At 41.1% G+C, this 24,933-nt stretch overlaps 1 protein-coding gene across 1 annotated transcript in view; it reads right to left on the bottom strand.

The window, feature by feature from the left end:
* The window catches only part of mtr (5-methyltetrahydrofolate-homocysteine methyltransferase), a 99,772-nt gene extending 83,455 nt beyond the window's left edge, over positions 1–16,317 (bottom strand). Inside the window, 6 exon segments of the mRNA XM_084331015.1 lie at positions 5,479–5,585; positions 6,003–6,095; positions 6,900–6,969; positions 7,884–7,973; positions 13,697–13,911; positions 16,170–16,317. Of these exon segments, the coding sequence (XP_084187141.1) occupies positions 5,479–5,585; positions 6,003–6,095; positions 6,900–6,969; positions 7,884–7,973; positions 13,697–13,911; positions 16,170–16,212 (618 nt within the window). The 5' untranslated portion in view covers positions 16,213–16,317.
* Between the last annotated feature and the right edge of the window lie 8,616 nt (positions 16,318–24,933).

Here is a 24,933-nt window from a genome sequence, read left to right as displayed (position 1 = left end):
GCCAAATACTTTGAACTATTGGCTGTCAAAGTGAACAAATCCAGGGTGTCTGACATCACCATTGTTGGCTGCTATAGACCACCCTCCGCTGCAAGCAGTGCTCTCTCCGACATCCTACACAAATTAAATGTTTCGGAGTTTATTCTTTTGGGGGATTTAAATTGGGATTGGCTGGCTTCGGCCTCTGAACCTTTTAAAGACATATGTGATTCCTTAAATCTTACACAATTGATTTCCGCCCCAACTCGACCCAACCACAAAGCGCCGCAAAAATCCACACTATTGGACATTATTATAACAAACTGTCCACACAAATACAACGCCACAGGGATTTTTTGTAATGAGGTGAGCGATCATTGTGCAATTGTGTGTGTACGCAATACCAAGCTTCCTAAAACCAAACCACGCTTTATATTTAAAAGACTTTTTAAAAACTTTGAAGAACAAGCTTTCTTGCATGATTTATATCATAGCGACATTGAGAAAGTTTCCCTCATGTCTGATGTTGATGCTGCTTGGGATTACTTTCTGATGACATTTATGTCTATTTGTGATAAGCATGCCCCCATCAAAAAGTATAGGATCAGCGGAAGAGATAATCCTTGGTTTTCAGATAATATATCAACTTCTCTGAGACAAAGAGATGCTGCATGGGCAAAAGCTACAGTAGGAAATCGAATGCCCCTGCAGACTGGACCTCTTTTAGATCTCTCAGAAATAAGTGTACACGTTTGATTAGAACATCAAAATCAGAATTCTATTTGAAAGCAGTCACTGAAAATCTGAATAATCCAACAAAATTTTGGAAATTGGTTAAATCTGTAGCTGGTACAAGTGATTGCGCCAGCCTTCCAGACCACTTTAAGACAGATGGCAGTGAGATCAAAGATAAAAGTAACATTGTAAGGATTTTTAATGAACATTTTATCTCTGCTGGATCCATTTTGAATCATTCTGATACTGTGCCCTACACCTCGGCGGGACGCCCAATGGTGCCCCCGGCTGTAAGCTCTGTTGTGAATCCTTTCCACTTTAAGCCTATCACTGTCACTGAAGTCTGTAAAGCCCTGAAAGACATAGACTGTAAAAAGTCAGCAGGTCCGGTCAACCTACACCCAGTCCTCCTAAAGACAGCTGCTGATTTTATTGCTGAGCCCATTGCCTCAATTTTTTATCTTAGTTTTGTGACTAGTACCATCCCCAAAGTGTGGAAGTCTGCTTTTGTCCTTCCATTATTAAAAAGTGGGGACCCCTCAGATGTTAATAATTATCGCCCCATTTCTAAGCTCCCTGTCCTGGCCAAAGTTTTTTAATCCTTTGTGTTGTGAAGGGCCAGATTAAACCGAATATATATATTTATTTATATATATATATTTAATTGTATTTGTATATTCTCTAATATTCCCTGATATCCCTTGTATATTCCTTGTACAATATGCATTGAATATCCATTCTAGCCTACTGAACATCCCATAATAGTCTCCATTCTACTATTGGTCGAGACCTTGGTGCCAGGCTGCCATACCCCTCAGACCCAGTTCAAACGTACCGCTCCACATGTACGAACAAGTCCTAGTTCCGCGTAGGAATTTGGCTACCGCACCACTAATGGGACTATTTGTTCATAGTGCGTATATATACTGCGCTACTAAAGTAGGACTTTCTTTCAGTCCAGTTTCTTACCCTCCAATAGAGTCACAGACGTAAAGCCTCCCCGCGACGCCACGTGTGGGAGTAAGGCCAAGTTCGCCTACCATCGGTATCGAGAGATCGTGTATATTAATATTTGAATAGTCATATTTGGCACTATATCGTCGAGTTGGACGTAGTCTATTAAGCTAATAATAGTCTGTTAATATATAGTGCTTCGTGCGGTGAGAATACTACCGTAGTCAGTACCCCATCGTTTCGGGCAGAGAACTGGCTGCTTACCCAGGGTGGTTGACCCTATGTGAAGCTGCACCCGAGGAGCCCCAGAGCCGACGAGCGAGTGGACCTGTATACCGGATTATTCTACCGACGACAGCCCGCCTTCCCAGGCACGGATTATGCTTTGGATACTTTGATTATTCCATGGATAAAGACCCCCGACACTGCCGTGTGTTGGAACCCCCCCCCCTGGAGAGGACGCAAGGTGAGGAGACGCTCTGCAAGACGAGGTCGCTTCACGTCTCTCCCCCGTGGACCGGAGAGAGCCGGCCCACAAAGAGTCCACCTGCTTTCATCTGTGGTCCAAGGATCGCCGGCGCATTGAACGGCACTACAGTGGGTTCACCTGGGATACCCTTGGCCGGACGAGGCAGCCGGATTCTACCCCCCCCCCCCTCCTACTCCTGTCGGCTTACAAGCGACCGGATTAACCCCCTCTAGTGTATCTAGTATAATCATTAAAGTATCATTGCTGTTATTCCTTAACTATTCCAGGTCGTATATTTACCACCTGCGCCTTCAGAGATTGGACATTCTCTATTGATATACCGACGAATACTCCTTGCCATAAAAGTGCATACAATTTCAATTCATAAATGTAATTAAGTGATTAAGTGCTTATTCTACACACCATCGCTGTGTAGAAATAAAGACCTGTTTCTAATTCGTACATTTGTGTTGGATCCGTTTCATCTACGTGAGAGTGTTCATGATAATATATTTATGCCGTGTACTGGGTGGCCGAATATTAAGTACAAAGGTAGTGGTAGTAAGTATCATATCTAGTAATACAGTCAGGGAATTGTACCCCTCAGTTACACTTTGTGAACATTCAACTAAAGCAATTCCTATTAGAAAATAACATCCTAAGTGAGGTTCAGTCAGGCTTCAGGTCTGGACATGGTACCATAACTGCAGCTATGCTAGTGGCTAATGACATAATCAACACACTTGATAATAAACAACATTGTTTGTTGATTTATCAAAAGCATTTGACTCCGTAGACCACAAACTATTACTGGATAGACTGGACAACATTGGCATTGGACAGGAAGCAGTAAATTGGTTCAGAAATTACCTCTCAGACAGAACACAATGTATATTTGCAGAGAACTACAAATCAAGTTTTTTAGAAATCAACAAAGGTGTTCCCCAAGGGTCTATTTTGGCTCCGGTTTTTATAAATGACCTGGGAAATAAAATCCAGACAGCCAAGATGCATCTTTATGCGGACGATACAATCCTGTATACAAGTGCTCCCTCCCTTACTCAGGTGATTGAGAACCTCCAGGCTGCGTTTAATTGTTTTCAAACCTCCCTTTTTGATCTTAAACTAGTTTTAAATGCAAAGAAAACTAAATCCATGATGTTCACAAGGGCTCGCTCACAGCTAGTGAATCATATTCATATCGTTACGCTAAAGGGAGCAACCATAGAAAATGTTTCATCCTACAAGTATCTTGGGCTATGGCTGGATGAAAAGCTATCTTTTAAAGTGCATATTGGAAACCTCACAAAGAAACTTAAACTAAAACTTGGTTTTTTCTTTCGCAACAAATGATGCTTTTCTTTTGAGGCCAGAAAGAAACTTGTTCAAGCCACATTCCTGTCTGTAATTGACTATGGTGACATAATATATATGCATGCTGCCTCTTCAATGCTAAAAAAGCTAGACAGTGTGTATCATGCTTCTCTGCGCTTCATCACTAGTGCCAAAGGGCTTACTCACCATTGTGTGCTTTACCAAATGGTAGGATGGACCTCTCTGTACGTACGGAGGAAATCCCACATGTTTGTTTTTATATATAAGGCCATCATAGGGAAGCGTCCCCTATATCTTTCCAACCTAATTAGCTTTGCCTCTAGCAGCTACCATACCAGGTCCACAAGATGGCTACTTTTAAAAAAACTGAGAATAAACACTGAACTAGGAAGAACAGCTTTTTCAAGCTTCGCACCTTGGGCATGGAATGGGCTACACAGGACCATATCCACTTAGATACCCTGGTCTCCCTCTGCGAGTTTAGGTCTGTATTACATAACTCCCTACAGGAAGAGTGTCGCTGCTTTCTCTAGTCGGGTCCCAGCTGCAAAACTGCAGAGTTACTGTATTGCCCTGTATTTTACTGTCGTACACTTTACTGTTATGTAGACTGTTCTGTTTTGTGTTTTTATGTTTACGTGTGATGTATTGTGTATTGTGTACATGCACTTTTATTATGTTCTTGTGTGATGTACTGCACATTTTATTGCCGTCTGATGTTTGCGGGTGTTATTGCTGTCATCTTGGCCAGGTCTCCCTTGCAAAAGAGATCTTGTATCTCAATGGGACTTCCTGGTTAAATAAAGGTTAAAAAAAAAATTGCTATGTCCGCCCCTTACCACGCAAGCTGTCTAACGCCTGTCCCGTCTCCCCGTCTCCCTGTGAGTTGCTGTCCCGGAGTGATGACCGGAGTGCTGGACGTCCCGCGATGATGACGGGGAGGATGCGACCCTCTCTGCGTGCCCTCCTGTCCCCCTGTCTCCGGCTGTCTCTGAGTTATGACCGGAGTGTTGAACGTCCCGTGATTAAGACGGGGAGGATGCGACCCTCTCTGCGCCGCCCCTGTGCCTCAAATAGATCCGCTATCAGCTCTATCTTTAATCTTTCAAAATGTTCAGTTGCTATCGCTATCAGCTCTATCTTAAATTTTTCTAAATGTTCAGTTGCTATTGCATGCACTCATCTGTGTTTCACTACACACATGAGTGCATGCTTACCAACTGTCCGTCTGTAACACTACTATCACCGACATCTAAGAAGGGAGATCCCCCCTTGAATTGGCCCTTCTAAGGTTTCTCTCCTCCACATTGCCTGTGGTGCATTTTTTCCTGTTGCTAGGTTTTAATGAGTTTTTCCTTACCTTCGCGTGGGGTATGTCTGGGACTGTTTGCATTGCATTCATTTATTTTGCATATATTTTAAATTTGTTGGACCTTATGGTGTTCTTGTTTTGTTTCTTGACTTAATGTGATGTTTCTTCTTGACTTGTTTAAAGAAGATGTGTCCGGCCCATGGGGACATTAACGTGTGTTGTCGGGCCTTACAAATAAATTTGATTTGATTTGATTTAGGTGAAGATATGGTTGGATCAACGCAGGATTGATATCATATAGGTTTTGTAGATACAGTACTGAATTCTGCCATCCGGACACATGCAATTTGAAATATGATTATAGAATATAAAATATCAGGCATAAAATGGTTATGCGATTAAAATGTGATTAATTAGATTAATTAATTACAAATCCTGTAATTAATTTGATACATTTTTTTAATCGCCTGACAGCACTAGTTTTAACCCCTAACTGCTCCTGATGAGCAGGTTGGCACCTTGCATGGTTGCCTCCGCCATCGGTGTGTGAATGTCTGAGTGAGTGGGTGAATGTGAGACATAAGTTGTAAAGCGCTTTGGATAAAAGCACTATATAAATGCAGTTAATTTACCATTTATTTTGATAATATAATTTATTATATTGAATTGATGAACAAGCGACTATAAAGATTACCTTGGCATTGGCCGTGTCAAATATGGTCTCCACCAATAAGATGTCAGCTCCACCGTCCAATAAGCCTCTGACCTGCTCTGAGTAGGTGTCTACTAGCTTGTCAAATGCTGGGGAGGACACACACGCACACACACACACACATTTTAAATACAGTCTTTAAATCCGCAGATCAAATCAAATGTACACAAGATTAAAATGTTACAGGTGTTCTTACGGCATCTATGGACACACACACACACACACACACACACACCTATAATCAGAGCAATGTTAGGGGCTGGTTTGTCAAGACGTATCTTCATTCCAAGTCAAAAAGTGATTCAGGAGGTTATCACAAGGTCATCCCAAAGATATTAAAAAAAAATATTAACAGTATCCTGCGTCAGAGAAACACACAACGCTCACTGGTGACAGACAGGCAGACAGACAGGCAGGCAGACAGGCAGACAGACAGACAGACAGACAGACAGACAGACAGACAGACAGACAGACAGACAGACAGACAGACAGACAGACTTGCTTACTGATATTTCTGAAGTCAGGTCTCTCTACAGAAGGTGACACAGAGAGGGTTTTATTGGTGGGCCCCACCGCTCCGGCCACGTAGCGCTTACAACCTGCAGGGAACAAACACAATATACCTGTTATACACACAGAAATATATATACCTGTTATACACACAGAAATATATATACCTGTTATACACACAGAAATATATATACCTGTTATACACACAGAAATATATATACCTGTTATACACACAGAAATATATACCTGTTATACACACAGAAATATATATACCTGTTATACACACAGAAATATATACCTGTTATACACACAGAAATATATATACCTGTTATACACACAGAAATCACCAGAAATCACAGAGAAATCCCCCGAGTAAGAAATCACAGAAAAGTCCCCTGAGTGAGAAATCAGAGAGAAATCCCCTGAGTGAGAAATCAGAGAGAAATCCCCTGAGTGAGAAATCAGAGAGAAATCCCCTGATTGAGAAATCAAAGAAATCCCCTGGGTGAGAAATAATAGAGAAACCCCTTGATAGAGAAATCATAGAGAAATCCCTTGAGAGAAATCATAGAGTGAGAAATCACAGAGGAATCCCCTGATTGAGAAATCAGATAAATCCCCTGATTGAGAAATCAAAGAAATCCCCTGATTGAGAAATCACAGAGAAACCAAACCCCCTGATTGAGAAATCAGAGAAATCCCCTGAGTGATAAATCATAGAGAAATCCCGTGATTGAGAAATCCAGAGAAATCTACTGATGTCATCACTGTCAAAGAAGGAATTTTAGTGTCTCTTTATTCTAGGCTCCGCCCACCGCTGTCAGCTGGGCTGTAGAATACAAATCAACCCCTCCTGTGGCTACTAGCCAGAGACTGATTTCAGACCAGCTGACCTGTCTGTGCGGTGACATCATCGGCTGCTCTCCTGGCCAGCTCAGCTGATGCCTTGTTGAGTCGATATGCCTGAGGAACACGGAGATAAAGAGAGATATCACTTAAATACAGGCTACACAGAGATAAAGAGAGATACTGAAATACAGGCTACACAGAAATAAAGAGAGAGATACTGAAATACAGGCTACACAGAGATAAAGAGAGATATCACTTAAATACAGGCTACACAGAGATAAAGAGAGATACTGAAATACAGGCTACACAGAGATAAAGAGAGATACTGAAATACAGGCTACACAGAAATAAAGAGAGAGATACTGAAATACAGGCTACACAGAGATAAAGAGAGATACTGAAATACAGGCTACACAGAGATAAAGAGAGAGATACTGAAATACAGGCTACACAGAGATAAAGAGAGAGATACTGAAATACAGGCTACACAGAGATAAAGAGAGATACTGAAATACAGGCTACATAGAGATAAAGAGAGAGATACTGAAATACAGGCTACACAGAGAAAAAGAGAGATACTGAAATACAGGCTAAACAGAGATAAAGAGAGAGATACTGAAATACAGGCTACACAGAGATAAAGAGAGATACTGAAATACAGGCTACACAGAGATAAAGAGATACTGAAATACAGGCTACACAGAGATAAAGAGAGAGATACTGAAATACAGGCTACACAGAGATAAAGAGAGAGATACTGAAATACAGGCTACACAGAGATAAAGAGAGTCTATAGAGAGAGAGAGAGAGAGAGAGAGAGAGAGAGAGAGAGAGAGAGAGAGAGAGAGAGAGAGAGAGAGAGAGAGAGAGAGAGAGAGAGAGAGAGAGAGGGGGGGGGGGATATCACTCAAGTACAGCCTACAGAGAGAGAGACACAGAGAGAGAGAGAGAGAGAGAGAGAGAGAGAGAGAGATAGCACTATACTATACAGCCTATATATAGAGAGAAAGAGAGAGAGAACAGGTTACCATGTGTTCTAGTCCATAGTCTGCCTGGGCAACACTGGTGCTGCTGAACGTGTTGGTCTCTATGATGTCAGCACCAGCCAGCAGGTAGTCCTACACACACACACACACACACACACACACATACACATACACACACAGTGGAAAACAGTTACTTTTTGTATGTGTCAACAGGCTGTCTGCCTATCCCTCTATCGCAGTCTGTCTGTCTTCTGCCTGTGTGGCCCCAGAATATTCCCACTTGTATGCGTTAAGGCGGTGTATACACTAGGGGTGTAACGGTACACAGAAGCCACGGTTCGGTACGCACCTCGGTTTTGAGGTCACGGTTCGGTACAACAGGAAAATAATCTTCATAATTACTTTTATATATTTATAATCATTATTATAATAATTATTATTAAATATAATCTTTTTTGTTTGTTATACTTAGTTCCACCTAGGCTTGCCGGTAGTCCAAGTAGATACCAGTGTCATTCTGTGTTCAAGTATCCAAATTAATTGCCTACATACCCCCACCCCCACCAGCGTAAGATTTTTAAGTTTCAGTTTCACTTCTAGAGTAGATTTAACTTCACGTGAAGCAGAGAAAGAAAACTCTAGAGAAGAGATGACATGTTACACAACAATGGCAGAGGATTTATCAATATTTTGGATTTAAACACTGCAGCAGCTCGACTGGAGAGGAGCTCAGATGATCAGTCTGGGAAAAGTATGTAGTGCGTTAGTCTTTTTTTTACTTTTTTTACAGCTGTGACTGAAAGTCCGCAGGAGAAAGTTGGTGTGTGTGTGTAGAGTCCATCCCAGTGCAGAGTGTGCGGTTGTTAATTTGTTCCGTCCGCTTGTCATCATGACTTTACAAGCTTCAATGTTTTATTCATCATCTAAATTTGGCAATACAAGCTTAATATTCAATGTTAAAGATCAAAGTAAGCCAGTGTAAAGTAAAGTAAATACATTGAGCATACATTTGTAAAATGTGCAACCCTAGTTTAACCTATAGTGTCGTATGAGACGTATTCGTTGTATGGCTGGATGTACCGAACCGTGACGTCCTTACCGGGAAGTCGCGGGACAAATACACGTACCGTTACACCCCTTGTATACACTATACCAGGGGTGTCAAACATAGCAAGCCGGTTCTAGCCCACTAGGGGGTCTCACTCGGAACTCTGTGAGTTGACCACTTTTGCATCCTGAAGAATACAGTTATGTTAAAATTAAAACGTACTGTTGAAATATTTGACACTGACATAGTGCAGCTTCAGTACAAAATAGTTTGGTTTGGTTGAACACTGTGGCTCATGAACTGCATTTTTGGACCCCAGGAAGAGTAGTATCACTTTGGTGTAGACTAATGGGGATCCACAATAAAACAATGCACTGATATTTGCAATTTTTTGCAATTTGAAAATACATTTATATATTTTAATAATACTATTAAATATTTTTCAGTTCCAAATACTTGTGACTAAATGATTTGATTCCTTGTAGATCCACTGTGATCTGTAAATTGTGTAAATGATAAACTGAAGCACAGGATTGTTGAAATTGCACTTTTCAATATATATATATATTGATATCATTTGTCTATACATTTCAGTTTGTTCATACTGTTTTGTAAAAAGATAGCTCATTAAATGTGGCAATATTCTGAATGTACTTGTACTTATTTGCACTTAAACGTAAACAAGAAATATTGTTGTTATGTATGGGTTATTATGCTTTTACTGGTCCGGCCAACATGATATCAAAGTGGGCAGTATGCGGCCCCTTAACTAAAAAATGTTTGACACCCCTGCACTATACAGTCAGTTTATACACAATATAGCCAGCTAGTAAGAGAGTCTCTCAAATTCAAATTCTCTCTCTCTCTCTCTCTCTCTCAGCTAGTAGACTCTCCATGTCTCTCTTACAGCCAGCTAGTAGGGCCTCTCTCTCTATCTCTCTCTCTCTCAGCTAGTAGGGTCTCTCTCTCTCTCTCTTACAATCAGCTAGTAGGGTCTCTCTCTCTGACTCTTACAGAACACGAGTAGTAGGGGTGGGAATCGCCAGATATTCTGAAGCTGTGCGACGGTCTCAAGTTGCAGAAGTTCCGGGTGGTCGCCAAGGAAACCGGATCGCTCACGATATGATACTATCGCGATACTTGCGTCACGATAGTATCGCGATACTAAATATATCGCGATACGCTGAGTATTGCCGTTTTTTTTTCTTATCAAATTTAATTTATTACCTTTTTTCAACTGCAAAGTAAAACTTTGTCAACATGTTTTATTTAAGAAAATAAAGTTCAGTCTGTTCATCTCACTTCAATATTTTTTATTGCAGAACATGGTATTTTCTCAAGCAGACAGATGTAAACACTGTAATCTGTGTTGCATGCACCTGACAAACTGAACTGTTTGTATTACAGTCATATTCCAACTTAACTGAATGCACATGTGTGTGTGTGTGTGTGTGTGTGTGTGTGTGTGTGTGTGTGTGTGTGTGTGTGTGTGTGTGTGTGTGTGTGTGTGTGTGTGGACTACTGTACTATTACAGGTATTGAAATGAACAATGCAACTTCCTTATACAAATATTTATTTTATTTTATGAATAATTAAATATCTATACTTGGCGTCCCTGTATCGATACAGTATCGCCACGCAAAGTATCGCGATACTACTACGTATCGATTTTCCCCCACCCCTAACTAGTAGGGTCTCTCTCTCTCTCTCTCCCTCTTACAAGCAGCTAGAGTCTCTTTCTCTCTCTTGCAGCCAGCTAGTAGGGCCTCTGTCTCTCTTTTACAGACCATTAGTAGGGTCTCTTTCTCTCTTGCAGCCAGCTAGTAGGGTCTCTGTCTCTCTTTTACAGACCATTAGTAGGGTCTCTTTCTCTCTTGCAGCCAGCTAGTAGGGTCTCTGTCTCTCTTTTACAGACCATTAGTAGGGTCTCTTTCTCTCTTGCAGCCATCTAGTAGGGTCTCTGTCTCTCTTTTACAGACCATTAGTGGGGTCTCTTTATCTCTTACAGCCATCTAGTAGGGTCTCTCTCTCCCTTTTACAGACCATTAGTAGGGTCTCTCTTTCTCTCTTACAGCCAGCTAGTAGAGTCTCTCTTTCTCTCTCCCTCTTACAAGCAGCTAGTCTCTTTCTCTCTCTTGCAGCCAGCTAGTAGGGTCTCTCTTTCTCTCTCTTGCAGCCAGCTAGTAGGGTCTCTCTCTCTCTTGCAGCCAGCTAGTAGGGTCTCTCTTTCTCTCTTGCAGCCAGCTAGTAGGGTCTCTCTTTCTCTCTTGCAGCCAGCTAGTAGGGTCTCTCTCTCTCTTACAGACAGCTAGAAGGGTCTCTCTCTTACAGACAGCTAGTAGGGTCTCTCTCTCTCTTACAGACAGCTAGTAGGGTCTCTGTCTCTCTTTTACGGACCACTAGTAGGGTCTCTCTTTCTCTTTCTTACAGACAGATAGTAGGGTCTCTCTCTCTGACTCTTACAGCCAGCTAGAAGAGTCTCTCTCTCTGACTCTTACAGCCAGCTAGAAGAGTCTCTCTCTCTGACTCTTACAGCCAGCTAGTAGGGTCTCTCTCTCTGACTCTTACAGCCAGCTAGAAGAGTCTCTCTCTCTGACTCTTACAGCCAGCTAGTAGAGTCTCTCTCTCTGACTCTTACAGCCAGCTAGTAGAGTGGTAAATGGTAAATGACTGCTTTTTTATATAGCGCTTTTATCCAAAGCGCTTTACAATTTGTTACTCACATTTTACCCATTCACTCACACATTCACACACCGACGGCGGAGGCAACGATGCAAGGTGCCAACCTGCTCATCGAGAGCAATTAGGGGTTAAGTGTCTTGCTCAAGGACACATCGACACGCAGCCTGGGAGGAGCAGGAATCGAACCGGGAACCTCCGGATTGCCAGACGACTGCTCTACCTCCCGAGCCACTGTCGCCCGAGCCAGAGTCTCTCTCTCTCTTTTACAGCCAGTTAGTAGAGTCTCTCTATCTCTCTCTCTATCTTACAGCCAGCTAGTAGAGTCTCTCTATCTCTCTCTCTCTCTTACAGCAAGCTAGTAGGGTCTCTATCTCTCTCTCTCTTACAACCAGCCAGCTAGTATGTTATCGCTCTCCCTCTTCCTTACAGACAGCTAGTAGGGTCTCTCTCTTTCTCTCTCTTACAGTCAGCTAGTAGGGTCTCTCTCTTTCTCTCTCTTACAGTCAGCTAGTAGGGTATCTCTCTCTTACAACCAGCCAGCTAGTATGTTCTCTCTCTCCCTCACTCTCTTTCTTAGAGAGACTAGTAGGGTCTCTCTCGTATCTTACAGCAAGCTAGTAGTCTCTCTCTCTCTCTCTTACAGGAAGCTAGTAGGCTCTCTCTCTGTCTCTCTTACACCCAGCTAGTAGGGTCTCTCTCTCTCTTACAGCAAGCTAGTACTCTCTCTCTCTCATAGCCAGCTAGTAATGTCTCTCTCTCTCTCTCTTACAATCAGCTGGTATGCTCTCTCTCATAGCCAGTTAGTAGGGTCTCTCTCTTTCTCTCTCTCTCCTACAGCCAGCTAGTATGGTCTCTCTCTCTCTTACAATCAGCTGGTATGCTCTCTCTCATAGCCAGTTAGTAGTAGGGGTGGGAATCGCCAGAGACCTCACGATGCGATACTTGCGTCACAATACGATAGTATCGCGATACTAAATATTTGCGATTTTTATTTTTATTTTTTTTTTGACCCAATTGAATTTATTACCTTTTTTCAACTGCAAAGTAAAACTTTGTCAACATGTTTTATCTAATAAAATAAAGTTCAGTCTGTTCATCTCACTTCAATCATTTTTATTGCAGAACATGGTATTTTCTCAAGCAGACCGATGTAAACACTGTAATCTGTGTTGCATGTACCTGACAAACTGAACTGTTTGTATTACAGTCATATTCCAACTTAACTGAATGCACATGCGTGTGTGTGTGTGTGTGTGTGTGTGTGTGTGTGTGTGTGTGTGTGTGTGTGTGTGTGTGTGTGTGTGTGTGGACTACTGTACTATTACAGGTATTGAAATGAACAATGCAACTTCCTTATACAAAAAAAAAAATGTATGAATAAATAAATAGCGATACTTGGCATCCCTGTATCGATACAGTATCGCCACGCAAAGTATCGATTTCCCCCCCCCACCCCTAGTTAGTAGGGTCTCTCTCTCTCTCTTACAGGAAGCTAGTAGGGTCTCTCTCTCTCTCTCTTACAGCAAGCTAGTACTCTCTCTCTCTCTCTCTCTCTCTCTTTCTCTCTCTCATAGCCAGCTAGTATGGTCTCTCTCTCTCTTACAATCAGCTGCTATGCTCTCTCTCATAGCCAGTTAGTAGGGTCTCTCTCTCTCTCATAGCCAGTTAGTAGGGTCTCTCTCTCTCTCATAGCCAGTTAGTAGGGTCTCTCTCTCTCTTACAGCCAGCTAGTAGGGTCGGTCTCTCTCTCTCTCTCTCTCTCTCTCTCTTACAACCAGCTAGTAAACTCTCTCAAATGCAAACACAGCTCAGAGGAATTCACAATTACTTACACTGGACTGATCACATACAAAAAGCAAAATGTTCACTGTGTCTGTCTCTCTGTATCAGTATGCCTGTCTGTCTGTCTCTCTCTCTCTATCAGTCTGCCTTTCCATCCGTCTGTCTGTCTACCTGTCTGTCTTCTGGCTGTGTGGCCCTAGAAGTGTCCCACTTGTATATGTATGTCTGTCTACCGGTCAGTTTATACACCATGGCATTAACCTTAATTTTTTTTATTATTGTGCTGTGTCAGTGTGTCTGATAGATGATGTCGGGCTGTGTGTCCGATAGATATCTGTGTACCTTGTGTATCTGATAGATGATGTCGGGCTGTGTGATGCTCAGCATGTCATTGTTTCCCTTCAGAAGGTGGGTGTGCTCTTGAAACTCTTCCCCCCGGAAATGCTCCTCCTCGAGGTTCCGCTCCTGGATCATAGTTCCCATGCCTCCATCCAGGACCATGATCTTCTGCTGCAGCAGCGCCCGCAGCTCTGCCTCCAAAGAAGAACATCTGGAGCCTGTAAGAGATAGTATCATATAGTATGGTGTCTTAACAGTAGAACATCTGGAGAGATAGTATCATATAGTATGGTGTCTTAACAGTAGAACATCTGGAGACTGTAAGAGATAGTATCATATAGTATGGTGTCTTAACAGTAGAACATCTGGAGAGATAGTATCATATAGTATGGTGTCTTAACAGTAAAACATCTGGAGAGATAGTATCATATAGTATGGTGTCTTAACAGTAGAACATCTGGAGAGATAGTATCATATAGTATGGTGTCTTAATAGAACATCTGGAGACTGTAAAAGATAGTATCATATAGTATGGTGTCTTAATAGAACATCTGGAGACTGTAAGAGATAGTATCATATAGTATGGTGTCTTAACAGTAGAACATCTGGAGAGATAGTATCATATAGTATGGTGTCTTAACAGTAGAACATCTGGAGAGATAGTATCATATAGTATGGTGTCTTAATATAACATCTGGAGACTGTAAGAGATAGTATCATATAGTATGGTGTCTTAACAGTAGAACATCTGGAGACTAAGATATAGTATCATATAGTATGGTGTCTTAACAGTAGAACATCTGGAGACTGTAAGAGATAGTATCATATAGTATGGTGTCTTAACAGTAGAACATCTGGAGACTAAGAGATAGTATCATATAGTATGGTGTCTTAACAGTAGAACATCTGGAGACTGTAAGAGATAGTATCATATAGTATGGTGTCTTAACAGTAGAACATCTGGAGACTAAGAGATAGTATCATATAGTATGGTGTCTTAATAGAACATCTGGAGACTAAGAGATAGTATCATATAGTATGGTGTCTTAACAGCAGAACATCTGGAGACTGTAAGAGATAGTATCATAATAATAATAATTTATTTATTTTGTATAGCGCTTTTCAATGACCCAAAGTCGCTGACAATAGGCAAAAAAAACACAAAGAAACATAGAACCACAGGGAAACAGAGAACAGTATTAATACACAAGAACATAAAACCACGAGTAACGGATAACAAATACAGGAGTCATTGGGGGAGACAGTCGGGAAGTGAGTAAGGGAAACAGAGGGGGTGGGGGGGGGGGGGGCAGGAGGGGAGAGAACGTAGGGCAGGGGAAAAGGGGGTGGTAGGTTGGAGGAGGGTGGTTATGGGTAGGGAAGGTTGAATGCTAGGGAGAACAGGTAGGTTTTGAGTCTGGATTTGAAGGTGGAGAGTGAGGGAGAGTCTCTGATGGTCTGAGGGAGGGAGTTCCAGAGTCGGGGTGCAGCTCGTGAAAATGCCCGGTCACCAAAACGTTTGAGTTTGGATGACGGGACAGTGAGGGAAAGAGTGGAAGAGGACCGGAGGGAACGGGTGGGGCGGTAGAGGAGAAGGAGGTCAGTCAGGTAGGGGGGGGGCAGGCTATGGAGGGCTTTGAAGGTGAGGAGTAGTGTTTTGAAGTTGATGCGTTCCTTGATCGGGAGCCAGTGGAGGTATGGTGGTTTGTGTGATCATGTAGTATAGTGTCTTAAGTTCTTAACACTAGAACATCTGGAGAATAAGATAGTATAATATATTATGGTTCCTTAACAGTATAACATCTGCCTGTAAAAGATAGTATCATAGTGTGTGTAACTTTTTTTAAATTTAAAACATTATCACAAACCTCCCTACCTCAGGATGTAACTATTTTTAATAGTACCCAATAGTTGGGTTGAATATAACATAACACTGCTATATAATAGAATATGATAGAAGTTGGGTTGAATAGAATATAACATTGCAATATAATAGAGTAGGATAGAAGTTGGGTTGAATATAATATAGAACATAACATTGCAATATAATATAATACTACACAAGGAGCTTAGCCAGTCAGTGTGTGTTGTTATCTGAGGCTGAATTGATTGATTGATTGACAACTTTATTTAACAGATTGCAGAATAAGTACAATACAGTACGGCTCAATACACACAATTGTTAAGGGAATGCAGACCAGAGAAAGACTTTCGTCTTGTTTACATCAGGGTCCCCCATGTAAACAATTATGTATGTAGCCTACAGCCATTTAGCTCTCATGCTTTAATCGTCTCCAGCTCAAGTGAGTTGGTCAGCCGTCAGGACAACACGTGTCTGTAATAATAAGTCACAGATCAACTGACCAGCAGCAGAGCTCACCGGACTGTCTGTCTCTATGGAGGATCACCACGTTAGTCTGCAGGCTAGTAGCAAAGTCTTAGCTAATGCAAATTGGAAGATAAGTTGTAACATTACCCGTTCCTGGGGAATAATCATGTATGGTTGGACTTGGAGCCATGCCGGTGTGAGCTGGTCGTCTCCGTCTTGTAGCCGTCCTGTAGGTGTGTCGGGCGGACAGTCTGGCCCAGTTTAACAGAAGTATGATGTCGGACAGAAGACAAGTCTTTCCCTAGCGTTCATACCGGCTGCTGCTGCTGCTGCTACCGCGCATGCGCCCCGCGGTGGGGAAGTTCAGTCGGGGCCGTAACCCTTTCACTGCCGCGCTACAGAAGGTTAACCCTTTACTATCACACTACCGACGGGTCACACTCGGTAGTGTGAATGAATGAATGAATGATGAATGAATGAATGAATGAATGAATGAATGAATGAATGAATGAATGAATGAATGAATGAATGAATGAATGAATGAATGAATGAAAACTTTATTTAACAGATTGCAGAATGGGTACAATACAGTACGGCTCAATACATACAATTGTTAAGGGGATGCAGACCTGAGAAAGACGGTTGTCTTGTTTCCATCAGGGTCCCCCATGTGAGTGAGTGTCATGTGATAGCAAACTTGGGTTAACCTTCTGTAGTGCGGCAGTGAAAGGGTTAACCTGCTGTCGTGTGACAGTGAAAGCCAAGGGTTAACCTTCTGTGTGTATTGTCGCAGTGAAAGGGTTAACCGTTTTGGTAGCGCTGAACTCAGGAGTTGTTGATGCAATCTATCATTTATGTCATCATAATAATTGTATATGACATTACTACAGCGGCATGCAGGCTGTGAAATATTAATATTCTCTACGACTTTTATATATAGTTCCCCTTTTGTTTGCGATTCTTGAAAATGTACAATTTGTTGTAAACTTATTAAAAAGTCACGTTAACCTCAGACCAGTCGAAAAGTGATGTTGACCTTTGTCCCACTTCCACGCGTCCCCTTTTAGGTTAATCATAATGTCGTGGTAATCTAGTAGCCGAGGACAAATCAGTTATTTTTAAAAGATTGAAATAGACATGCTACTTATTAAACCCCCTGGGAGAGAGTGGATGTTGTCAGCAGTGATGTAGAACACGTACACACATAACACACCAACTATAAAGCTATGTATTAAAATACGATCAAGATAAGTATGACAAAGTAAAACACAACAGTGGTTCTTTCCTGAAGATTTTTAATAAAATGCCCTTGAATCTATGGAACATGTTCAAATCTGTCTAAATCAAATTGTCATTATTTATTTTCCAGCACATCTCTTGTATTTAACACATTGTTCTTGGTGGGTGTAGCAACACATCACATTCATTATTTCCTTATACCTCACTTTTAAAAAAAAAAAATTTTATTACAAATAAATTAAATAAAAACTTTACAATCTGCCCCCCCCCCCCTCTCTCTCTCTCTCTCTCTCTCTCTCTCTCTCTCTCTCTCTCTCTTTCTCAATTCAATTCAAAGGGGCTTTATTGACATGGGAAACATACGTTTACATTGCCAAAGCCAGTGTTAAAACAAACAAAACAAAGCAAAACAGTCAAACAGAGAAATCAGAAGAGATCAGTACAGTACAGAAGGAATTTTTTGTGTGATTGACAGTCTTTATGGTGGTTGTATTCCATTGATGTCCTTTTCTTGTCACCGCAGCTCAAATCTTGCGGGAGACTGCAATTCGAAACTGGCCCCTGTAAATGTCCTAACCCAACCCCCTCCAATGTACAGTAAATGACCAAGTATGGTTTTGTCAATATTCCAATGTACAGTTTTGCTTGTACAGGTGTAGTGTCCTCCACCCACCCACCCCTCCTACCCAACCCAACCCCTCCCCTCCCCACCCCACCCACCCAACCACCTCCAATGTACAGTCCCCCCCCCCCTACCCACCCACAATATCGGAATATCGGTATAGGTAAAAAAGCCAATATCGAGCATCCCTATCATAAATGTATAGATGTAGCAGTACTGTCTATCTGTATGTCGTGTATGTCATATATGTTACGATGAATTGAAAATGGGGGACCCTGATGTAAACAAGACGAAAGTCTTTCTCTGGTCTGCATCCCCTTAACAATTGTGTGTATTGAGCTGTACTGTACCCATTCTGCAATCTGTTAATAAAGTTTTCAATCAATCAATCAATCAACATTGTTGTATTTCTCCCAGTAGGTTATGGGAGTTTTGAGTTATTTGCCATGTTTTCAAAGTCTCTATGGGTGTTTGCAATTTTGTGGGAAGTCTCTGATGTCTTGGTATAGTGGGCAGGTTGAAGTATATGTCTCTGATGTCTTGGTATAGTGGGCAGGTTGAAGTATATGTCTCTGATGTCTTGGTATAGTGGGCAGGTTGAAGTATATGTCTCTGATGTCTTGGTATAGTGGGCAGGTTGAAGTATAAGTCTCTGATGTATTGGTATAGTGGGCAGGTTGAAGTATATGTCTCTGATGTCTTGGTATAGTGGGCAGGTTGAAGTATATGTCTCTGATGTCTTGGTATAGTGGGCAGGTTGGAGTATAAGTCTCTGATGTCTTGGTATAGTGGGCAGGTTGAAGTATATGTCTCTGATGTCTTGGTATAGTGGGCAGGTTGAAGTATATGTCTCTGATGTCTTGGTATAGTGGGCAGGTTGAAGTATAAGTCTCTGATGTCTTGGTATAGTGGGCAGGTTGAAGTATATGTCTCTGATGTCTTGGTATAGTGGGCAGGTTGAAGTATATGTCTCTGATGTCTTGGTATAGTGGGCAGGTTGAAGTATAAGTCTCTGATGTCTTGGTATAGTGGGCAGGTTGAAGTATATGTCTCTGATGTCTTGGTATAGTGGGCAGGTTGAAGTATATGTCTCTGATGTCTTGGTATAGTGGGCAGGTTGAAGTATAAGTCTCTGATGTCTTGGTATAGTGGGCAGGTTGAAGTATATGTCTCTGATGTCTTGGTATAGTGGGCAGGTTGAAGTATATGTCTCTGATGTCTTGGTATAGTGGGCAGGTTGAAGTATATGTCTCTGATGTCTTGGTATAGTGGGCAGGTTGAAGTATAAGTCTCTGATGTCTTGGTATAGTGGGCAGGTTGAAGTATATGTCTCTGATGTCTTGGTATAGTGGGCAGGTTGAAGTATATGTCTCTGATGTCTTGGTATAGTGGGCAGGTTGAAGTATATGTCTCTGATGTCTTGGTATAGTGGGCAGGTTCAAGTATATTTATCTGATGTCTTGGTATAGTGGGCAGGTTGAAGTATAAGTCTCTGATGTCTTGGTATAGTGGGCAGGTTGAAGTATATTTATCTGATGTCTTGGTATAGTGGGCAGGTTGAAGTATAAGTCTCTGATGTCTTGGTATAGTGGGCAGGTTGTTAAGAAGTTTAGCTCGGTTTCCACCTCTTCTTGTGTGCAGTGGGTGCATGTCTTCTCTTGGGAGCCAGGTCTGCCTATGGCGGCCTTTCTCGATGGCTAGGCTGCGCTCGCTGAGTCTGTACCTAGTATAGGCCTGTCCCCAACTAAGGATTTGTATAGTCGACTTTGATTGGCCAAAATTTGCAGACAGTCGACTGCTAACCCCCCAAATGCATTTTTTTTTAAATATATATAAAATTATAATCTTTCATTCCATTTGGGGGGGGGGTGTTTAATGTCTGAAGGAGTCGACTGAAGGCTTCTTGTCCTCTGCAAAAGCATGCAATTGGTCCACTGATGGATATATCTTGATATTTGTCTAGTCTAGTGTGTTCATTAGATGGGTGAAATCCTCTTTCAGTGCCTCTGTGACTGTTTTCTTAGGCAGTTAGCCTCGCTGGTATGAGCGCCATTAGCGTTAGCCATGCTTCTAGGCCTCTTTGCTTTTGGAAAGAATGATAAAAAAAAATTATAATAATCATAATAATATATATATATTTTTTTAAGGCTGTCAAAGTTCACAGACAGAGCAAAAAGATGAGAATTAATCAACATTTTCCACCGATATATTATTACTGTATTTACTAAGAAAGTCATTACAATGATTCCACTGGCTGCAAAAACAAGGAACCTATAAAAAAGAATTTAAAAAAGGAAGAGTCATCATGTCACTGTGTAGTGCACATTGGTGCCATGTGTGAAAACTCTCAGTTCGGCCGACATTAAGTTTAGTGGGATCGTCATCTCCTCGATTATGACCATCATTTGACCATAATTTAAACAGGTTATTACCTTGGGTGTCAGATTCGTCAGCAACCTGTTGCAATATTTTTTTTTTATATGCAGGACTTTGGAGAAGTCTTTATTTGGCATGCAATGACACACATGCGATTGGCAGCACACACATAGGAACACTCACACATGCAATTGTTGGGTCGCCGATGCGATTGAGTCTCTACACTTGACCCATCCCGTCGTCCTTCCCCCCAAGGGCAGCCGGGAGCAGATAGGGGCGTCGGCGAGGGACCGCGCCCCGGGGACCCGTCTTCGTCAGGGACGCGACAGTGTTAGCAATCTGTTGTGCATGTTTTTCCATTGGGTTTCTCTTATCGGGGGGGGGGGGACCCTTGCGAGCACGGGGAGAACATGCAAACTCCACACAGAAAGGCCCGGGAGATACCCCACCTGGGTACCTGGCAACGCGGAAACCTGGTCCCCAAGCGGGAATCGAACCCTGGACCTTCTTGCTGTCTAACCTGCCTAACCTGTTGCATTATTAACTAACGTTTGATAACACTGTACATAATACTATAACTCTGCATATATGTATAATTAACACTGTACTCAGTAGTACTAATTATATATATTTGTATACCTGCTTTAATCACCTGTACATTGTATATTACTATTGCACAAATTGTACTTACTGTACATTTGCACTCTGGTTTGATGCCAAACTTATTTATGTTGTACTGTACTTGTGCTGTATAATGACAATACATTTGAATATAATCGAATTTTCAGTAACTTTCTAAACTTGCTAGCTTCACAGAGCTAGCTAGCTATTTTGTGTTTGTAATTAAACTATAATTTGTATGTAAATAGTCTGACTATTTACATTTTTGTTTTTTTAAACTTGTTTTCTATGTTCGAGACAAATAAAAAATCAAATCAGATCAAAATCATATGAGAGCATCAGTTACAGTAAGTGTTAACAGCGTGCAGCTTCATTCAAATGTTAACACTGTGCATTTAGCATGTTTGGAACGTTTCTCTCACTGTTTTAGTTTAAATCAAGCCTTGTTTTCCGGTGTTTGCTTGTGTGTCCTCCCGTAAAACTGAGATGTGATTGTTGTCTATATGTTGTCTAGATGTATCTATGTGACTTTCTACCCTCTGTACAGCACTTTGGTTGACATGTGTCATGTTAAACGTGCTCTATAAATAAATCTGATTGATTGATTGATTGATTGATTGATTGATTGATTGAAGCATTCTATTGCTGATGAAACTATACTGGTTGTTATGGAGATTGGTGATTTAGGAATAGTTCTGGTTGTTATGGAGATTGGTGATTTAGGAATAGTTCTGGTTGTTATGGAGATTGGTGATTTAGGAATAGTTCTGGTTGTTATGGAGATGGATGATTTAGGAATACTTCTGGTTGATATGGATATTGGTGATTTAGGAATAGTTCTGGTTGTTATGGAGATTGGTGATTTAGGAATAGTTCTGGTTGTTATGGAGATTGGTGATTTTGGTGATGAGTAATCATTTACTCAGGTAAGATGGCTGTATTTTGTATCTCACTCCATCAACAGCAATGTCTAGTTGTTATAGTTGTATCTCTACGTGCCCCAAGGTTGGTGGGAACCACACAGATAATATATTATTACCGTTTAACCAATCAAAACTAAATGAAAACACAGCATTTTAACTTGATATTGCTCAGTTTATTTCTGCTTGTTTGTCATACTTTACAAACAGTACACACTCTTGTCAGTTAGATTGCCACGTTTCACCATTCAAAACAACCATGTAGTAGATAACGTGACGATGCTTTCACTCGTTTTGAAGAAGGGGATGAAACATTACATCAGTTTCAGGAAACCGTTTGATACACGCTGTCAAACTGTGTAAAATACGCTCAATATAATAACTACAGTATTGTGGAAGAATCCCTTTTGTTTGTTCTAAGACAATAGCTCAAATCTCACACCTAGGAGAGCCAACAACCCCACTCTCCCCACCCTTCTCAGACCATGAGAGAGCTGGGTCCCTTGACCTTTCCAAGTGTGATTTGGGTGGCCACTAGGGGTGTAACGGAACACAAAAACCATGGTTCGGTATACGTACCTCGGTTTTGAAGTCACGGTTCGGTACGGGTTTTCGGTAGTGGGGGAAAGTTTGGCTTTCCATGTTCCACTCAGGGGTGATGTAGTGTGCTAATTGTACTTGTATGGCTGTCAACGAATATTCTATATTGAAATTAATAATCGAGTTTTGAATTCAATTCAATTCATTAGTGGTTAACGTACCGTTGTATTCATTCGGTACACAGCCGTACTAAACCTTAGGTCCAGTACTGAAACGGTTTGGTACGGATATGTGCACCTTTACACCCCTAGTGGCCACCATGATAACACACTCCTCTGAACCAAGCTCATTTGACTTACATGTACTTTGATCCATGTGTTTCACTATCAAACCTATATTGATCACGGAGATCCATCCACAAGCATCGATCAATGAAGCAATAGATGAATCCAGTGGTCCACCGCAGTATTATCCATAGTGACTATATTTCAGCGAACCTGGATTTCAGACACAGCATCTGGTGTTCAAACGATTCCAAGTTCAAATGGTTCTTGAGAAGTAACTCAATTTGTTTCTAATGGTGATTTAATCCACATCTGGTCGTTTCTGGCCCCGACTACCGAAGGAACGTCATTTTCACCTTCATGAATTTCATTACAAGCATAACTTTTTTTCTTACCCTGAACCATAAACTTTAGACTTTAGACTCCAGACTTTATACCTCAAACAGAAAGGAGATCATACATTTTCAAACAAATAACTTTTAATTACTACTCTGCCTCTCTGCCACCTGTGCTCATAAAGTATCTAGAAATAGGAGTGCTGGTGCATACTTAAAGGGCCACTTAAATAAATACGTTTTTTAACATATAATCTCACACACGTCCAAAAAATCTAATTCGTTTTTCACACATGCATCTAGTTTGACAAGTTGTTGAGAGTAAGTTAACTTGAATATGGCCACCAGTGATGTCATCAGGGATATTGAATCCTTATGTTGTGTTAATTACAGCTCAATTAAATTATAAGGTAGTAGTCCCCCCCCCCCCCAGGTATTGCTATTTAGTTAGTCATCTACATCCTTTCACAATGATTCAATGTCCCTGATGACATCCTGGTGGCCATAGTCAAACTAATTTACTCTCAATAACTATTAAACTAAATTAATATACAATGTTCAATGTACAATGTACAATGAATTTAGAATCTATATACATATCTCAGAATGTATATCCCTGACTGTATTTTATTCTTATTCGTGATTTTTGATTTTTGACTACCTAAATGTTTATTGTGAGCGATCTGTAAGTGCTGAATTTCCCTCGGGATCAATAAAGTACTTCTATTCTATTCTATTCTATTCTATTCTATTCTATTCTATTCTATTCTATTCTATTCTATTCTATTCTATTCTATGAATGTGTGTGTGGTGTGGGGGTGGCTACTTGACCTGGTCAAGATGATCAGACCTGGGAGCAGATGTGTGGCTGAGCCATCCAGCCACCCCACACACCACAGCATGCAAACCTGTTTAGAGTTTATGTGCGGGAGATTATGTGCAAATTAAATCAGCATTTAATTTGACTTTTTAAAAGAAGATACTGAAGTAGGGAAACATGTACTGAATATGAAGGTATACCGCCATGGATCTGTGCAACGGTATAGACTATACTATACCGTCGTCCGCGATATATATTGTAAAATATATACATATACTGTATATTTTTAAGTTGATAATTTTTTTTTTTACTGCAGCAGTATTAAAAAGAATAAAAAAAGCCCCATGACAAATGTATTACATGATGATGATGTCATATTCCATTGTAATTAGTACTGGACAACTACTGTAAATGCCATTATAATACAGTCAAAAGAAAGACACATTATGACATGACATTATTGTGATATTATTTTGTCCATTTCGCCCCGGCCCTATCTTAAAGGCTCCTCTGCATCTTAAAGGCTCCTCTGCATCTTAAAGGCTCCTCTGCATCATTAGAGATAGTACCCGGTGAATGTGACGTGAAAGACAAGAGGACAGAGAACACAAGACAAGGCCGGATTCAAACTCACAACGTCACACAAATACATGATTACATATAGCATATTACCTATAGCTGAGGCACTAATACAACTCCTATCTCGGGATACTTTATGCATTCAGCGTCAGTCTAATACCCCTGGTTGTTTTGTGATTATAGGGAGGGGTGTAGTGGTTACGTCATTGCTGTTTCCCGCGCGGTCCACACCGCTTGAAATTGCAATGAATTCTAAATGGACACATTTCTAAATCGTCTCGTTTAAAACAAATAAAGCATGAACATTGGCATGGTGTACCTTTCTGTGTGTATTCCTCCACAATCTATAGCTCAACATGAAACAATTTGCAATTAATCGTAAAGGTAGCAAAATAACAACGTTTATGTTTTCGTCCACTGAGGAACTACACTCACTTTGGCGCTTCTGACTGACGTCACCACAGCAACGACAAATAATTTTTTTTATAACTAACTTTATTTCAACCAGAAAATGCTCTAACAATAATGTTAGTGATAGAAGGGAACTCATTTTGTGCAAAAATGGAAATATTGCC

The sequence above is a fragment of the Notolepis coatsorum genome, assembly GCF_963971535.1.
Source record: "Notolepis coatsorum genome assembly, chromosome: 15".
In the NCBI taxonomy this organism is placed as follows: domain Eukaryota; kingdom Metazoa; phylum Chordata; class Actinopteri; order Aulopiformes; family Paralepididae; genus Notolepis; species Notolepis coatsorum.
This window is presented reverse-complemented; position numbering and strand designations above follow the sequence as displayed.